This window comes from Alternaria postmessia (assembly GCF_024291825.1).
Source record: "Alternaria postmessia strain BMP 2775 chromosome Unknown scaffold_85, whole genome shotgun sequence".
NCBI lineage: Eukaryota > Fungi > Ascomycota > Dothideomycetes > Pleosporales > Pleosporaceae > Alternaria > Alternaria postmessia.
Window position 1 is genome coordinate 96,610 of NW_026260158.1, and position 18,549 is coordinate 115,158.

The 18,549-nt window shown below is 49.8% G+C and overlaps 6 protein-coding genes across 6 annotated transcripts; 4 read left to right on the plus strand and 2 right to left on the minus strand.

Moving 5' to 3' along the window:
* Positions 1–496: 496 nt before the first annotated feature.
* J4E82_009243 (uncharacterized protein) lies at positions 497–1,909 on the minus strand (the record flags this gene model as incomplete). The annotated part of the gene is made up of 3 exons (XM_051735468.1): positions 497–753; positions 818–1,718; positions 1,805–1,909. 3 exons carry the CDS (start codon positions 1,907–1,909, stop codon positions 497–499), a joined length of 1,263 nt encoding a protein of 420 aa, XP_051584804.1.
* Positions 1,910–2,475: 566 nt separating this feature from the next.
* On the minus strand, positions 2,476–4,497 carry J4E82_009244 (uncharacterized protein; the record flags this gene model as incomplete). The annotated part of the gene is made up of 6 exons (XM_051735469.1): positions 2,476–3,205; positions 3,259–3,662; positions 3,718–3,767; positions 3,820–3,879; positions 3,935–4,235; positions 4,297–4,497. 6 exons carry the CDS (start codon positions 4,495–4,497, stop codon positions 2,476–2,478), a joined length of 1,746 nt encoding a protein of 581 aa, XP_051584805.1.
* Positions 4,498–8,513: 4,016 nt separating this feature from the next.
* Positions 8,514–10,523, plus strand: J4E82_009245 (uncharacterized protein; the record flags this gene model as incomplete). The annotated part of the gene is made up of 5 exons (XM_051735470.1): positions 8,514–9,234; positions 9,290–9,479; positions 9,532–9,934; positions 9,981–10,102; positions 10,157–10,523. The coding sequence occupies 5 exons, from the start codon at positions 8,514–8,516 to the stop codon at positions 10,521–10,523; spliced, it is 1,803 nt and encodes a 600-aa protein (XP_051584806.1).
* An 815-nt stretch (positions 10,524–11,338) lies between these two features.
* On the plus strand, positions 11,339–12,417 carry J4E82_009246 (uncharacterized protein; the record flags this gene model as incomplete). Its single annotated transcript, XM_051735471.1, has 3 exons — positions 11,339–11,820; positions 11,876–12,027; positions 12,083–12,417. The coding sequence occupies 3 exons, from the start codon at positions 11,339–11,341 to the stop codon at positions 12,415–12,417; spliced, it is 969 nt and encodes a 322-aa protein (XP_051584807.1).
* A 919-nt stretch (positions 12,418–13,336) lies between these two features.
* Positions 13,337–14,978, plus strand: J4E82_009247 (uncharacterized protein; the record flags this gene model as incomplete). The annotated part of the gene is made up of 2 exons (XM_051735472.1): positions 13,337–14,141; positions 14,194–14,978. The coding sequence occupies 2 exons, from the start codon at positions 13,337–13,339 to the stop codon at positions 14,976–14,978; spliced, it is 1,590 nt and encodes a 529-aa protein (XP_051584808.1).
* Positions 14,979–16,084: 1,106 nt separating this feature from the next.
* J4E82_009248 (uncharacterized protein) lies at positions 16,085–18,512 on the plus strand (the record flags this gene model as incomplete). The annotated part of the gene is made up of 4 exons (XM_051735473.1): positions 16,085–16,789; positions 16,844–17,929; positions 17,989–18,318; positions 18,465–18,512. 4 exons carry the CDS (start codon positions 16,085–16,087, stop codon positions 18,510–18,512), a joined length of 2,169 nt encoding a protein of 722 aa, XP_051584809.1.
* Positions 18,513–18,549: the final 37 nt, after the last annotated feature.

Here is an 18,549-nt window from a genome sequence, read left to right on the forward strand (position 1 = left end):
GATATATTGAACAAGTATCGAAAGAGAGATAACAAGGTCGTTTAACATGCTGTTACCTCATTTTCAACTTGGAATTGGCATACCAAATATCTTGGTAGGCCATACAGACCGAATACGCACATCAAAGAACAACATCACGCGATAATGGACACTCTTCACGCGGTACATTGTACTGTTATTGCGGAGCAATGTTGTCCCGTCTTGCGTCCCAAAGCGGCGTTTGCGGAATTAAGGCTGTTATCGTACCGTGTCCGTGCACTTGAGGCCCGACTGTAGTTGGCAGTCATCGTACGTGCATTGGGAACAAGATAGTCTCACTGAGAGAAAGGTCCTGGAGAAGAAAAGCATATCAATACTATCACAAACATCCTTGAATTCAGTATACTCATTAGGAACTCAGGGGTGAAGTCAAACCTATCTTTCGAGCACTATATATACCTTCAAACGGGATGCAAGTGTAGTGCAACGCGAGAGAAATGGAGCTCCTTGGTAAGCTTTAGTATCTAGGTTTGAATGACAAAGCTTGCAAGACGACTGCCGGATCGGCGTCTTTTTCGAACAAATCAAATAGCCACCTGATAGACATATAGTAGCTCAGCGTTCCTCCCATATGCATAGCACCGGTCTCAAAACGAGCTTCCTTTGCTGCGCCATGCTGCAGCGCAAGATAAAGGTCATCGATAGGAAATACTTCGTCGTCCGTTCCGTTGACCAAGAGGAGACGTGCGCATTTATGTTTGTCGAGGGTGCCGTCTGATTATGTGGGGATACGAAGTCAGCGTTTGTTTTGCATGTGTTTTGTACAGTCATAACTTACCCTTGAGCAGCGAAAACTTGTCAGAGGCCTCCAACTTGAAGGCTTCAACGTCGTTTCCATAACCAAACTTGTCAGCTAATGCACCTGCTAAGTCCATGGGGTACTCGAGATGGTTCACATTGTTAAGCCACTCTGGGTCAAACATGTGATGACATCCACCTCCTTGAGAAACAACTCCAATCAGATCTCCAGGATGTGTGTGCGCGATCCGGATTCCGTAATAACCGCCCGTACTGTATGACCATACTCCGACCCTGTCTATATCAAGGCTGTCCTGCTGGGCGATCCAATCAAAAAGGCTTGAATACAGACGATCTGGAGATTTCGGGTCCGTACGTGAAGCAGGACAGTCTCCAGTTCCCGGAACTTCGATGGCTATGGTAGCGATGCCTAATTTGCGGAATGCATCCATGAATATTGCAGCTTCGGTTCGATACGCATCCAGGCCTGTTATAAAAATTAGGCAGGGAACACGGTTTTGCTTGCTAGCTCCAGTAGGAACCAGATAATATATTGGAATCTTGTCACCCTCGATAGGTAAGCCGTGTGTGTGTGGAACATTGATTTCCAGGATAGGGTGCGGTCGAAGACTGAGGCCCTTGAGACAGCATTCCTTCTGTAGGCGCCACGCCTCTCTTTGCGCGTCAGAACGCAGTGTAGGGAAGCGCGCAACACGGTGTATCGCACTGGCTCTGAGATAATATTCGCTTGCCTTTTCAATCTCGCCTTTGGCATCCGCTTTTCTGGCCACATTAAGTAGTTTTTCAGCTTGTGGAAAATGTGCTCTTGCGTATTCATCCCAGTCATAAGGTGGTTTGAAGTCACGCTTCACCAGATCCTCAACTATCGGCTCAAAGTCCTTGGCTGTGCTGAACATGAATGGATACATCCCAGATTCTGCCTGGGGTTGGAATGAGTGCTGGAATGACGACTTTGCTGATATCTGAAGTGCATGATGGTGTGAAGCAGGGATCATGTGTGACTTACAAGCTGTTTCCACTTCGTTTCCCACAACTGCTTGTAACTCTCATGATGTACAGCTGAATCTTTCAACTTCTCCTGGATGAAATAACGACCTCCAGGTGCCGCCATAACTTTTTATATTGCTAAACTTCCTGTCGTTGAATGATGATATATTGTCGTTTGGGAAGTGGTTGAAAAGCCTTCTTGTAGGTAGGAAGAGAGACTCCATGCACTCTATATATAGGAAACCTATACAGTGGTTTGTATCCTTCCATCGTTGTTTTACGTGTCGTATGCAACGAATGATGGCCGAAACGTGAGCACGTTAGGCTCGGCCGAGGTGGTGTAGGTAAGAGCGAAAGACCGACATACATCTCCAACGCATACAACATGCGCAACGCTTGACTGCAAGAAACTCGGTCGGAAACGTGCAATAAGAGCGAAAGACCGACACTATCGTTTCCGTACACCAATTACTTAGGGCTATCAACAATACCCCACACAATAACTTTGTGTAGCTTCACTGACGCAATGCGCTATCGGGCCGATAACGTCTTCCTAGCACAGCCATCTTGACGTCTGACATAATGCTTTGCTTTAGAAATACAGTGTCGATCTTGATCTTCCAACCCGTCGCAAACGCCAGTTTCGCAGCTTCCAACGCGCTACTACGTCGTCTAGACTGAGGGATGCCATCAAGTAATCTCCTTCTCTTCATGGTGCTTTTTCGTATGTTCCAGTGGTGCGTCGATCTTTCGATCCATGACCTCCTTGAAACTGGGGAGGAACAAGCAGAGGATACAAGCAACAGCCCCAAACGGAGCGGCAATTATGAAAACAACGCGAACGCCATCGGCAAAGGCCTGTTGCATTGCTCCACCAGCCGCTCCGAGAACTGCCGGTGTGACCCCGGGAATTCGCGCCAGTGCGGCTTCATCGTGGCTCGAGAACGCTCCAATAAAGGGCCCTATGGAAGAAGCGGGTAGTCCTGCCTGAGTGACCGCTCTCGCGATATACGAGGGAATGTATGTGCCGAGGCGGGACGAGAGTGCTGTCGAATACGCGGCAACAAAAATGGATGCAGCCAAGGTGCGGCAGGAAACCACCAACGCTGTTGCTGTTGCGATAAGATGGTGCGGCACCGCAAGTTGCACACCAGTAATGATCAATATCAAGGGTCCAGCTAGACCGACGCCTGCAAGAGCGATAGTGCCAAGTGCCACTGCAGATTGTCCAGGCTGTACGGTGGCGAGCCCGACAATGCCGCCAGTATAGATGATGTATGCCACGAATAAATTGTACTTGATGTCCCTGAAGTAGCTGCTTGCCCAGCCATAGATCAACGTGACCCCACCGATCAAGCAGTAGAACGGAAGTTGGCGGACGGCTATTTGTATCGGGTTTGAAGTGAACAGCGCGCTCGTCCTATGTGAACTCACATTAGTAGTGCTAAAATGTGAAAGCAGATCTATACTTACAACGCTGGGTAGAACGTTATAATGGCGAAGAAGGTGAGTCCTTCGATGAAGAACAAGATTGCGAAGTTCAAAACGGCCCAGCCATACTTGCGGTTGCCATTGAAGAGCTCGTGTGGTATGATGCCTGTCTTTGTACCGTATGTCTCGTAGAGACCAAAAGCAACAAAAGCCACGAATCCAGAGATAAGAGGGCCAAGAAATTGTCCGCTGCTCCACCCATACGTGGACTGAAAGTTAAATCCAGCGCAGAATAATGTAATAGCTGCAGTAAGAATCACTGAGCCGATCCAATCTATATGTCTAAGGTTCGAGTGGAATGTGGATCCGTCCATGGTCCTCTTCGGCGGTGAATAGCCAATCAAGATGCCAACGGCGCTGAAAGCCCAAAGCCCTGTTTGAAGCCACTATCATCGGTCAACGAGGTCCCAATAGCTCATGCCGGTAGTAGTGTAAACTCACGTAGAAGTTACGCCAACCTTGAGTTGGATTGTTGTTTGTAAATGCACCGACTAGAGCTTGTCAGACCTCCATGTAGGAAATGGTCCTAGCAAGCCAACTTACTAACGAGAGGCCCTGTGATAGCCCCCAAAGTGCCACACATGTTGATGAAACCCTGACAGACTGTCTCAATCTATAAGCACAGTACAGCTTCAGTTGTTGCCAAGAGGGGACTGACCTGACCTCCATCTTCGCGGCACGATCTCACTAGGAACAGCGTAGCTCAAGGGAGCTGACGTGAGTCCGAAACCAATCATGATTGACCCACCGACAACTCGGTAGACGGACTCAGAATTTGGTATGATAGCCGAACCGATGATAGCCAATATGACCAAGCCCAATATTATGCCTTTCCGGATTTGGAACGCATCTGAAACCGAGGAGAAGAAAGGACCGAGTGCAGCTTGAACCAGCGTGGAAGCATTGATTATCCAGTACCTCCACTCCGGATTAGGAAACGCTGAAGCAATATTGTCGAGCTATAGTCCAGTGGTTAGTCTATCGAAGGACATAACGACCATGAGATAGAACTCAGCTTACCACTGTAGGTGGGCCAACCAATGCTAACAGTGTAGTGAATTGTAAGACACCCATTGCTATCAGAGCAATCGCCGTCTTCAAGTGTATCGTCTGTTCCTCTCCCTTTGCATAGACGGCTGAGTTCTTAGGGACTATGTCGACTTGTTCATGACGCTCAACTTCCGTGCTTGGCTTCTCGAGAGTATTCCGCATATCCGACATGTTGATCAGTTGAAGTGTCAGCTCAGGCACAGACGCACTGAGATCATTGCCAAATCATCGCATGCAAGGGGCACCAGATATAGATATTGCATATTTACCTTACCCCAGATATCCCCCACAACAGCTATACCCCGCAAAGTTCGATCGTGCTTGATCTTACCAACCAACAGCACTCGAACGCCACGAGACGTGCAGCTAACGATCGGATAGTACAGCCATGGCAGACGGATGGCCGGACGAAAAATCCCCGCTATGGCATTGGAAATTGTCAATCGTGACTGGCGAACGCGAGTCCGTGTGATGTCTGTTGATGTTATCTCTCACATACCATTGTGCTATGACTGAAGCGCCTTTGTTGTCCACGAAGGTGTGCAGCATGATATTAGAAAGAAGCAGACTTTGGCCCTGTGTGCTTTCATCATGTTGTGCAAGTCGGAAGGAGACTCTAGATGATGCCTACCGCTGCAACTGCCGACGCGTGCACATGCAGGCCTGAGAAAGCGCCACACGGCGACGACAGCTTATACTGTAGTACTGTGTGTTTCCACGTCGATCAGACCGAAGCCATTTCAAATTCATAGACCACGTGGCAGTGGGAGGTAGTTCCTACTGATTGATTCGTGCGTTGCATAGTGGCTTCTGCATCTGGAACTCACCGGATATGAGGATGGCAGATCCCGCAGTTGCATAGATCCCGACGATCAAGCTGTGTCTTCCCGTAATGTGGAGTTTCGGCACTAAATCTGAACTCCTAGGTATTGCGTGGGCTAACGAGCGAACGGCGACCACCGGCTCATCCGGAACCAAGAAACTCTACCAGGGGAGACCGAGGCTTACCCCACACACCAGATCCGATTCATGTCCTCTTCCCCGCCCCCGCCACAAAGTCCGACAGTGTCGCGCAAGAAGTCTTGTGGCTTTTCCACCTTTTGTTGTTCGTTCTGTATGTCGACCGGTGCTGATGATGCTGGTTTTGGGAAGGGCAATCCCGCTGACTATGAATGCCCCCACTGTGACCTGTCTTTTCGACGTCGCGAGCATCTTAGCCGTCACCTAGACCGTCACACTGGCAGCCGCCCTCATCAGTGCGGCATCTGTATGAAAACATTCCCGCGAAAGTGAGCTCGTACCATTGTATTCCATCGATGACGAGCCACTAATCCCTCTCGCCTAAAGCGACACGCTTAAACGCCATGTGAGCATACACGGTCCTGCCGCGCTGGCAGACTGGGTACACAGAAGTTCAAATCGACACCGACGCGCCTGCAAAGCGTGTGCAAAAGGAAAGCAACGCTGTGATGGCAACGGAACAACAGTGTGCAGCAATTGCGCAAGCAGGAAACGTCGATGCCTTTACCGCACTTCAACGTCAGAGTCTGTGAGTGATGTGGTTCTCGATGAGACAACTAGTATGCATGGAGTTCTCCACGACAGGCTAGGATGCGATCCCTCGCCCGTTCTGCAATCATCCCAAGAGGAAGAGATCAATACCATGGTGCCGGACGACCTCTCCACTGAATCTGCGGCGGACGAACCCAGGCAAACTTCGATCGCGAGTATCCAGGTTTCATCATATCCAGACACAGACGGACCGCTGCTCAGTTCTCAACTAGAGCCTTTAACAGAAACTTCAATGTTCTTGTCAGGGTCACTTGCGACCGTCAATGCACCGTTTGCATATGGATTCGGCGGTATACCGGAATTCTACTTTGGTAGCGACGATCTCTCAAACGCGATGTTCTTATTGCCTGAGCAAAGAAGCATCAGCAGCGACAGTTTAGCATCTTCATTAGAACCTGGGTACCTGTCATCGAACAACAGCAACAGGCAAGATCAATTCCTGGCGGATGATGAAGACACTCTCATTGCTGAATTTGTGCCTCATGTTCCGCGCGTTGACGGAGAAACCCGTAATCACATGTTGAAGATGCTGACCGCTGATATGCCTACATCAGACTTCAACCACACAGTAGAGACATTTCCATCTCTACAGTATCTTGACGTATACGTACAACTCTACTTCGAACACTTTCACCGACGTTGGCCGGTTCTTCACGTACCAACTTTCGAGGTATCACCTGAAAGGTGGCATGTTGTCTTCTCTGTGGCATTTATAGGTTGCCAAAATTCCGAGGCGATTCAAAAGCACAAACACCTGGCGTTGTTTCGCCAACTCAGCCCAAGGATATTCGGTAAAGCTGTGGGTGTACCTTCTCTTGCTCGCCGCGATACCTTGCTGACAACACCACAACGGCGACCAGTCCGATGAAATTTTCGATTCAGACCTACTAGCTTGCATGCAATCTTTGCTGTTGCTCCAGCACTGTATGATGTTTGATGGAAGCCGTAAGACGTTCATAAGACTTCAGCTCAATCGTAGTGTGCTTATCACTCTCTGTCGCAAACTTTTATCACAAGATGGCTCGGTTTTGAACAGCCACGAAATTGCCGAAATACCTCCCGACCCCTGGTCGCAGTGGGTACGAATTGAGGCCGAGCGTCGAGTCCTACATTTCACCTGGAGTGAGTATTCGAATTGAATGACTAGTCTATGAGCTGATCAGACCAGTGACCGAGTGCCTACAAGGGATATTGTTCTTGATCCCACCACTGCTAACCATCGCCGAACTGCAAGTTCCTCTACCGGGACCTGAAGCACATTGGGAAGCTGATCTCCAGCAATGGCAGCAGTTAGCTCCATCACGACCTCAAGCTACAGTGTGCGTCGCCCTTGCTAGTATTGGGCTCCAAGGTCAAGTGACGGACAACTTCGACAGTTCTGCTCGATTGATAACGCTACTTTCTGCTTTTGTTCAGTGCACTGCAGCTCAAGACTTGATGCGAGCAATGATGCTGTATACTGAGAATTCCAACACCACACGATCAGCGTCGACTTCCGGTACGGTGGCGGACATCTCGCGCGCAGCACTCGATGTGCTTTGCAGGTATGGTGAATCGCAGTTCCCGACAATGGCAGAACCCCGCTCTATTTCCGACGACTTTCCGATCATCGCCCGCATACTGACGATTTTCGATCTCACTCCTTTGCGACTCTTGTATTCGTTCACTCGTTGGCAATCCTCCGAAACCGGTGTTAGCAACGCTCGAAAAGAGTTATCACGTATCTTGAATCATCAGATCCGACAAGCAAGGCAGTGTATACACCAGGCAGCGCAATTGTTCCAGTATTTTCGCACCGCCAATACGCTGCGACACGTTGACACTATCGCTCTGCTCGTCTGTACGCTTTATATCCATGCTTTCATCGAGCTTGTGGCCGAACAAAGAACAGACCGAAACGAACAAGCAGATGTGATCCATGGAAGAACAATGATCAGAGTTGACCAAGCCTCTGATCTTAGCCAGATAGGTGACTGGCTGAACCTTGAACATGACCACCTGCCTCATGTTACTGGAATAGGCGTTCTTGGAGCAGATCGGAGCGTGGCGCGATTGTATAAAGAGTCGTCAAGAATCATGGGGAGGAGCGCTTCAAAATCAAGCTTCGCGGCAGCATTGCAACCTTTGCTAGAATCACAAGCCGCTGGTAATGCGCCAGCCCTCCAAGACAAATAGTGGAATCGATTGAGTTGCTTTCACTGTATTTTCCCATGTTTCGTGATTCGACCTGCTCATGTCCGTGACCCTGCGACGGTTCATGTGAGCCATCACTTGATAATATGACCGCCGACTTTGTATCGGCCGTGCTAGGTTCGGACGTCAGCCACTTTACGTTTCCCCAGTTTCTTCCGATTGTGGGGGTGGGGAAGCCGACTCAATCACCATGGATCACATTTTTGACCCTAGCTGAGCTAGCATTGGTACAAATCATGAGGACAGTATGCTTTACGACCCCGAATAAATCTTCCTTTCTTGACTGTTAATAGTATTTGTCCTCTATCAGATCGTTTAAAGTGAGGTCTTTGGCAACAATCAATGCCCAGCACAGCATCTGAGATACGCCCAACTCCAAAGACAATAACTCTATCGATCCATCACCGCATTCGCATCAAGCAATGTCAGAACGCTCAGGACGTTTTTCTGTTCCGGTACTTTTTACATCATTAGACCATGAGCCTAAGAACACGTGGGTGGAGTACGGTGAGGCAGAAAGGCGAATTCTCCCGAAGGGATGGACCAAGGATGAAGGTCGTCGGCCATTGTCCGAAGACATGATTTGGGAGAAAGATGTTCGTATCCCTCTTCGTGACGGTGTCGAGCTTCTGGCCGATGTGTTCCGTCCTTTGTCGTCAGATCGACAACCTGTTCCCGCGATCATGCCATGGAGTCCGTATGGAAAGACTGGATCTGGTATGCAGCAGCTTGACATGTTTCCTTGGAGAGTAGGTATACCTCGCAACCGAACAAGCGGCCTCGAGAAGTGGGAAGCACCTGATCCGGCTGAATGGATTCCTCGAGGCTATGCGATAGTCAATATCGATGCGAGAGGCAGTTTCAAGTCAGGTGGCGACTTTCATGTCTACGGCACTCAAGAAGGCCGCGACGGTTACGACAGCATTGAGTGGATCGCGCAGCAGACTTGGTGCAACACAAAAGTGGCCATGGCTGGCAACTCATGGCTCAGTACGACGCAATGGTTCATTGCTGCTGAGAAACCTCCACACCTTTGTTGTATGGCTCCTTGGGAAGGCTTAGGAGACTACTACAGAGAGTCTATCTGCCGTGGTGGTATTCCCGACCATGCTTTCTGGGACGTCCTAATGGCATGGGCTTGCGGTCAGTTCCCTGTCCGATGTGTTTTGGTCTTCTCTGCTGACACACCCTTCTGTAGGTCCAAATGAGCGAGAAGATGTAGGCGCAATGATCGACAGATATGGACTCTGGAATGATTACTGGGAAGACAAGAAACCAAAGCTCTGGAACATATCAGTACCTATGTATGCCACAGCCAGCTATTCTACGGGTCTACATACAGAGGGATCAGTTCGTGGGTTTCAGCTTTGTCGCTCGAAAGAGAAATGGTATGCTCCAACACCCTTCAAAGTTTTGTCATGTTGACATAGGAGGGACTAGGTTACGATGGACTGCCACACAAGAATGGCATGACATCTATCAAGAGGAAAATATCGATGATCTACAAAGGTTCCTGGACAAATATATGTATGGACTTGACAACGGGTGGGAGAAGACACCCAAAGTTCGCCAGTCGATGCTCGGTTACAACCGTCCCTCCGTGATCAATCGTCCGGCATCAGAGTACCCACCGGTGGACTTCCATTATCACACATTCTTCCTGGACGCAAAGACCAGGACTCTGAGCAAGTCAAAACCGAACGCCTCGAGCTCTGCTGAGTATCATGCGGAGTCTCAGACCGATGACGGTCTCTCCTTCAGTTACAAATTCGATCGGTATACTGAACTCTGCGGCATCTCCAAAGCTACTCTATATATGTCTAAAGATGATCATAACGATATGGTAAGTTCCAGAACCCCTAACCAGTTCCTCACACTGATTTTGGCAGGATGTATACATCGTCATACGCAAACTGGATCATGATGGTCAAGCCCTTTGGCATCAGAACATTCCTATGGAAGATCTCCCCGAAGGAACTAAGGTGGAGCAGATACCCCGAGAAAACATCTGGTGAGTACTCTGTATGGTAGTTTTTCTTGCAAAGCTAAGAGAGCCTCTTTACAGGCGCTATATCGGTCCCAACGGGCGACTTCGTGCGTCACATCGGGAGGTGACCGAAGAAACTATCGAGGGCATCAGCCAAGAAGAATACCGAAAGCTCATGGGTCCCGCCTATGTATATCATCCTCATACTTCAAAGCAGCCGTTACTTCCTGGTGAGATTGTGGAGCTCGAGATCAGTCTTTGGCCTGGGGGCATGGTGTTCGACGCTGGGGAGTCGATGAGTCTAGAAATCAAAGGCCATCTTCCCATCTTGCCTGAGTTTGAAGGCTTGGAAGAGAAGCTTGTCAACTTCAATTTCGGGCGCCATAAGTTGCACACAGGCCCCTACTATGGATCGCAACTGTTCGTGAGTTTGCGGGAGGGTTGACAGTCATTTACTCAAACAATCAAGAACCAATAGTACTCAGTCGCCAAGTAAAGCGGTAATATCTTTAGGCACACCCCCAGCATGTTTTGATGAAAGACTGGCGCTCTGCAGTCGATGTATGCGCGCTGGCAATGGAGTATGAAGGTGCCTAGGCAGAGACCTCGTGAGACACGAGCGCGCCGACGCTATCCAGGAATGGCTTGATCAGTACGAAGTTCTCGTACAGTAGTAAGCTATGGTGTCAGGCAGTACAGATGGGAATGGTCTTTGTGGGGGCGATTGTGAGAGTCACGTACGCGTTGTAGTTGCGGTGGGGAACTCCGACTTGACGGATTACGCGTCCTTTGCCCCGTCAATCGCTTGATCTGTCGGCAATTCGAGGGCTTCGAGACCAGCATAGGTCTGCCATTGGCTGCAATCTTGTCGCGCGGAACTGCAAGTTTCAACGTCTTCCTTTACCGTGGTATCGGGCATAAGTTTCGTATGTGGGGACGCTAAGTTCGGCGTCACCTCGGATAGAACCAAACCTCTTCTATCTTAGTGATCTGCAAGCCACCTTAGGTGTTGTATGGGCACTTTCTCTCCACTCACAGCCAATATGGACGAACCCAGTACCCCGAAGCACAGGAAGCAACTAAACAGAGACCAGAGACTTATGGTGCACACACTATATAAAGCCGGCCACACACAGAAGTGGATCTCCGACCACCTAGGGTTCACCCTTAGACAGGTGCAGTACGTTTTGAAGGTCCCTGTTACCCCCAAAAAAAAGGCCAGGTAGACCTCCAAAGCACTTACAACGAACTTGTACCACAATGGGTGCACCAAGGAAGACAACGATACTGGTTGATAACATTGCAGTTCCGCGGTTCGCTTTCGGACTAGGATCTTTGATGCAATGGGCTCCCAACCATGCTTACCCCCTCCCTACTGACAGTAGTAAAGAAGTATCGCAGGCGCTTAAAGCGGGCTTCCGACATATCAACACCGGCGACATTTACACCAACAACGAGTCCGCGGCAGAAAGCATCAAGGCGTCCGGGATCGCCCGTAAGGACTTGTTCTTCAGTTTAAAACTCAACACCTATGCTGCGCTTGGATGTAGAGGCAAGGAGAATATGGTGGAGAGTACCAAGAAGGAGATTGAGCGCTTCGGACTAGACGGCTATGTAGATCTGTTGCAACTTCATTTTCCGCCAAGGGGCCATCCAGGAAATTTGACCAACCGAGAAGCGTGGAGAGTTCTCGAAGAACTCAAAGATCAGAAGATGGCGAGAATCATCGGCTTGTCTAATTGGTAGGTGAATTCGTAGCAGAGTGTTAGACAAAGCGTTCGATAACACGCGAGACAGGACACTTGCGGACTACGAAGATCTCATGGATGCTCCTGATATCAAGTACAAGCCGCAGATCAATGAGTACGAGATGAACCCGTTCTTACTCTCCGATCCTCAACTACGGGATCTTAGTTCCTACGAGATGAAACATGGCATAGTTCATATGAGTGAGTTGGGCCCAGTGACGATCAAGTTACATGCCATCGCTGATCACAAGCGTAGACTACGGCTTCTTGTCTATTCTATCCGGCAAGCTGCCACATGATGGAGCTCCAGCATTACTAAAAGAATTAAGACTATTATCGAACGAGACTCATCTTACGGAAACGGAACTACTTCTTGCTTGGGCATACGACCGCCTACATGGTATCGTCATATCGTCATCATCCCAAGAGCACCGCTTGGTAGGACTTGCAAAACTGTTCCTGGATAAAGACCAAGTTTCTTTGGAGCAGAGTGTCTACGACCGTATTGAGAAGGCTGCAAGCGAAGACGGTTACGAGGGGAAGACGTTTTACAAGCATGGCCATATGGATGCCGCTGCAAGAAAAGGTTGATTACGTCGCAGTTCTACTACGCGCGCGAGCTTCTTTCATGTTTCTCCATTAATATGTTCGTTATACCCCGTGCTAGCGTCATGATACTATGCAAAATTGAGTCGTCGACCCGCCGCCAGAGAATGAGCTGTCCACGTCCGGTGGAGTCTGCACGTTTAAAACCAATGCCTAACGAGTAACTGCCTGCTACTTCTGCGCTACCTCCCATCCCAGTAAATCCGGCATCTTTGCATAGTGATAACGATGTATCCACTTCAACAATGTTACAGAGTGACGAATTGACAGCCTGGAGAGCGCTTGCGATTGTGGGGTAATCCCTTTCGATCGGGCTAGTGCGGGGAAGCCGCGAGTCCAGACTCTACTTCGTCGGAAGGTTGATTCAGTACCGTCTACTGTCGTACACGAGATACGCCAAGAATATGGAGCAACGGGTTCTTTTCGGGGAGTATATCCTACCTAGGTACTGTTTGGAAGAGTGCAGCATTCAGCATTTGAAACGAGTCCAGGGCTGGCCCACACAAGGCGGAGTAAGCCAAGGCGACCCCGCAGTGCATATACCAGAGAGAGGACTTGCTTATGAGGGTATCGATTTGTCTAGACACGATACAAATCTCTCATTACTGGCTAAGAGTTTCCTTGCGCGGCCCTACCCGTAGTACTTTCAAGCCTCCTATCATTTTTTTATCCTTGCATCCACCAGAGGTAGCAAACCCACCATCGCACGAATACAATGACGCAGAATGAACAAGAAAATGTCGAGCCAGTCATTATTGTCGGCGGCGGGCCCGTTGGTTTAACATGTTCCATCTTACTCTCCATCCGAGGAATCGCACACACATTATACGAGAGGCACGCTTCAACATCGATACATCCCAAGGCATGTGGCATCAACCAACGAACGACGGAAGTATTTCGCGTAATGGGAGTGGAAGAGGAGGTATATGCTCAAGCCACGCCAGCCGAGATCGCGGGACGAACAGCATGGTACACGTCTCTCGGCGACGAGGGCAGGGAAGTTTTCTCGAGAGATGCCTGGGGAGGTGGCCAATACGCATCCGAATACGCCACGCACAGTCCATCAAAGTACTGCATCTTGCCTCAGATTCGTCTGGAACCCATTCTGAAGCGCCGCGCTATCGAGCTGAATTCGACGGGCATTCGCTCATACCACGGAGTGTTGGAAGTGGACAACCAGAAGGATTTCACCGTGGTCACTGTCCGAAACCGGGATACGAATGAGGTCTTTCGACGCAGAGCTCGCTACGTGATCATCTCCGATGGTGGCCGGCAGTTTACTGACAAGCTTGGAATCAGCTGGGCAGGCGAGGCAAACTTGACGACCATGATCAGCGCGCACATACGTGCTCCAATCCGACTGCTTCACCACGATGCTCGTAATTTCATCACTTGGTTTACCAACCCGGCCATGGGTGGCAGTACACGAACAGGCTATCTTTACCAACTCGGCCCATGGCCCGAAGCTATGACGAACCCGCAGGCCGAAGAATGGATGTTCGTTTGTGGCATCACCGAAGACGATCCGCAGATATTCGACGAAGAGACAGCACTAGATCGGGCTAAGAAGACTATTGGTATTCCAGATCTTGACATCGAGCTCATCAGTCTCACCCATTGGACTGTGAACGCCGTGTACGCTTCGGAATGGCGTACCGGTCGCTGCTTCCTTGTCGGTGACAGCGCCCATCGTATCCCACCTTGGGGCGGTAAGACCAGAACGCGCCCGCGTCATCATCACAGATTACTGACTCTGTACAGCGCTCGGTATGAACACTGGAATTCAAGATGCACAAAACCTCATATGGAAATTGTGCCTCGCACTGGAAGATGAACAAAAGTACAACGCTTTACTCGACACGTACTACATTGAACGATCAGAAGTCGGAAAACGAGTCGGCCAAACAAGTCTCCAAAACATGCGCGCACACGCCGGCCACATCGACAGCGCGATTGGCGTCGACGCACGGCAAACTCCAGAAGCCAACATCGCAGCCGCAAAGTCCTTTTTCGATCCGAAACATCCAGACTATGCACGCAAGCGCATGCTCATCGAAGCGGCATCACAGGAGCTGGACACAGAGTTCAAGGCCCCCGGCTACGAAGTCGGTTGGTTCTATCCTTCTGCAGATATCAATTCTGAAGGTGGGGCGACTCATGGTGGGCAGCAGCTCCCGGATGGGACGCTGGTACATCACACGTACTACATGTCTACGATCCCAGGTCATCATCTTCCGCATGCATGGCTAGAACGTGATGGTAAGACCGTGGCCATTCGAGACCTCCTAAGTCTGGAAAAGCTTACGCTGTTCGCGGAAAGTGGCAATGTATGGAGTATAGCCGATGAGAGGGTTCAGGTCATCACCATTGGGTCTGGAGATTGGCGCGATGTGAACGGGACATGGCAGCGGCATCGTGGAGTGGGCGCAACAGGTGCTGTTCTTGTCAGGCCCGATGGCATTGTTGCATGGCGTGGCGAACTGGCTGCCGCAGAGGAAACTGGTTGGACACACCTTGTAGACGTCTTGCTCAGAGCACCTGTTTAGCTTAGGTGGGTGTGTACAATGTTTAGGGGAACAAGACTTAGGATTGAAGGGTTGAAATTACTGTAGTGCGCTTACCAACAGTTCTACCTCAATATGTTGCTTGGTTGACTGCGGTGGGCACTCGACGCATGCGGCGAGTCAACTCGTACAATGAGTTCGCCAAAGGTAGAGACAAGCTTTTGCGGTCGTCGCACAACCTTCCACGAACACAGGAACGTAGCTCTGGATCTGCTGCAGGCCAGCGGTCTGCATCCAGGCGGGGTAACAGTGATTGGTTTTACATGTTGGCGAACAGGTCGCACGACTTTCGCGTCATGTCGCTGATCATGTACTGCACACCAAATTTTAGTTTCGATGTGGGTTCTGAAAAGACCGGGCAGTTGAACTCAGCGCACTCATTCTCTCTCGTTGGTATATACGTGTTCATATCAGATCGGACAGGAAGCGGGCTGAAACACAGCTGGGTAAAACGTGGCCTGCCCCGCCCCCACTGCTGCACAGAATACGCCGCCAACGCTCTGCACTGTTCCAAGGTCGTGTACCTCTTCATGAGCAACATCTCTGCGAAACAACCAAATGCCCTCAAATGTGTCTTAGGTGCGATTAACAATTCCATGGTCTTTGTTGCTGACGAGATCAAACAATGCGAGCTCTACGCGTCGTACCTGACCGGTAATGAACGACTTACTGAATCTGGCAAGGCTCTGGTAATTAATTTGATTCGCTCGCATGTACACACACACATGGAAGTGTGTGTTGTGGCAGGCGTCCAATAGGACGCTGCATGGCTGGGGTTGACCTGACGTAACGATCTTGTCAAGACCAATTAAAGCTCTAGAGAAAGAGTTCTTATCACGCCGTGGCTTACAGCCACTTCATGATGACATCGCTTAGATGCACACTGGCCTTGCAAGAGGGGTCGAATTCAGATGAGGCTCTCAATGACTTTCGTTGGCGGTGCGCTCCTTGCACACCTGTCCTTGCCGCTACCTACTTGATCGGTGCTAACACTTGGTTCCACCATTCATTGCAGTCCTCTAAACCTCCTAATCCTAGAAAGGTCTCTCGGTTAGTCGTCCGGTACGGCCGTATCGCAAGCACGAGAGATGGCTACTCCGTCCAGTGTCCCTACACCTAGTATCCTGTGGTCAAACAACAATCCTCAAACCCAATTGCAACGCTGGTGGAGCCCGCCGGGACGATCAGAGAATGCCTTCAACGTCGAGTATGATACTGTTGGAGGGGACGAGAGGAAAGACTGGGATGGGCTGGATTGGACAGCACAGGGCGGCGCAGCGACTGTGTTTCGTGTAAACCTATCCCAGCATGGGCATGGACCTTCAACGATTGAAGTAGCCATGAAGAGATTCAGCCCTCTCAACAACAGCAGAGAGCGGACATTTATGAAGCAAAAAGTGACAGAAGAGATTGAAGCTGTCAAAAAGATGCATCACATGCACATCATTGAGGTTGTCGGAAGTTTTGAAAATCCCAAGCACATTGGCTTTTTCATGCTGCCCTGGGCAGAGGAGACGCTCGCATCGTTCATGTACAACATTCCAACCGCGGGAAATAACGTCAAGTTGGAAGATGGCCGAGACTATCGCACAGTGCAGTATTTGGTATCGACAATGGGCTGTCTAGCCCATGCACTAAAGTACGTCCATGAGAAAGGCATGAAACATAAAGATATCAAACCGCAGAACATTATGATCGACAATGGCCGAGTACTTCTTGCGGACTTTGGTCTTTCAAAAGCTGTTGAGAAGGGTAACACAACGACGTACGGACCTACTGGGTTCAGCAAGAGAGTATGCGCTGCAAACCTACTGCCTTTCTGTCAATCAATGCTGATAACACTATAGTATGCACCAAAAGAAGTTCTGGATCCACAATCAGGCCGAACGGAAAAGCAAGATATATTCTCCCTAGGATGCTGTTTTATCGAGATTTTCGCGGTGTATAAAGGCAAGGCTCCAGAGGATGCTCTTGGGTATGACAGAGAAGCTGAGGATGCGGCCAAGAAATACGCAGATCATGTTCCGCAGGTGCTGACCTGGATGAAAGAGAATCTCTTCACCGAAAGGTGTGATGTACAACTTTGGAACCTTGTCAGCAGGATGCTAGCGGACGATCGCCATCAAAGACCATCAGCAGCGGAAGTCTGGGAAGAGACAGTGGTCATGAGCTCGACACGCAGTGAGAATATCCATTTTTGTGGCGCCTGCTGCATGCCCGTCAAGTCTGACACATCTCCGGTACCTATTGGACTGCCGTCAGCTGTCGACTATACAACTAAATCTGGAGGACCTGCTTCGCGCAACAGCAAGCTTGCGCGAAAAGACGCAACATTTTCTACAGTTTACGAAACAGACGAAGACGTTCCATTTGCATGGGGTCGTAATCTCAGGATCACAAATCAGGCTGCACTAGACGCTGTTCAGCAAAGAGGGCATCGTTCGTGGTTTTGCCGTAAGATAGTCTTCCCCAAGGACGGAAGTATGAAAGAATATCATAGGGCATTGGGAGCGGCTGCCGCAGAGGCCGAGATTCTGAACCGCTTGCACACACCCGACGACCATAACCACTTGGTGAGCTTAGCCGGGACATACCGAAGAGGGCGGACCAGCGTGCTTCTGATCAAACCAGTAGCGAACCTGGACCTGAAGACATACCTCTCGTGGATAGAAGAGCCTCATGTGGCTTCGTATCACTACGCAGACTCCGCAAAACTATTACGACAATCTTTCGGGTGCCTTGCCAACGCTGTGAAGCACATTCACTCCATAGGAATAACGCATGATAACATCCGTGCTCAAAATGTCCTCGTGATGACTAAAGACTCTCCTTCGGTATGTCTTGCTGAATTCGGAGCAGCAGCGAACAAAGAAACACCACCTCTGGCTACATATCAAGCATCCAACATGAGTGAATCCGAGTATAAAGAACAGGTATGTCAGGTCTGTCTACTCTCAACCTATCTCTAGAAGATCTGCTCACGCTACTGTAGAGTGAATACGCGCCTCCAGAGGTACAGCAAACTTCCAAAGAGCTGGACAAAGCAAAGGATGTCTTTTCTCTTGGTATTGTCTTTCTAGAGATAGAGACCGTCCGCAAGGGTTCAACCCGCCAACAGATGCGCGATTTCTTGGCAAATACCAGTCCTGGATATACTGCATACTTGAGATTTGGGCAAGACGATGTCAAGCACAGGCTTGGCGACTGGGTCCGTATTCTGGTACAACAAAAGGGGACGTTACCACGGTTGGCAGAGCTGTTGGCCCAGATGCTCGATATCGTCCCACAAAGTCGGCCGACTATCGACAAAGTCTGGTTGGAGGTAAGTAGCTGTAGAGAAGATGGCTTTCCTCTCTGTGGGGACTTCTGTTTGCCCCCGGGAATTTGCGCATAGAATATTGATTGCAGTGTTCTGACAGGATGATGTTGTTACAAGGTAACAAGGAGTTGCTTCCTTTTGTTATGCAGGCCGCAGGAAGGAAGACCATCGGGATAGCCGCGATGGAAGGTCGCTGATCCAAGGCGGGGCCTGGGATCACGTGACGTGCCATCA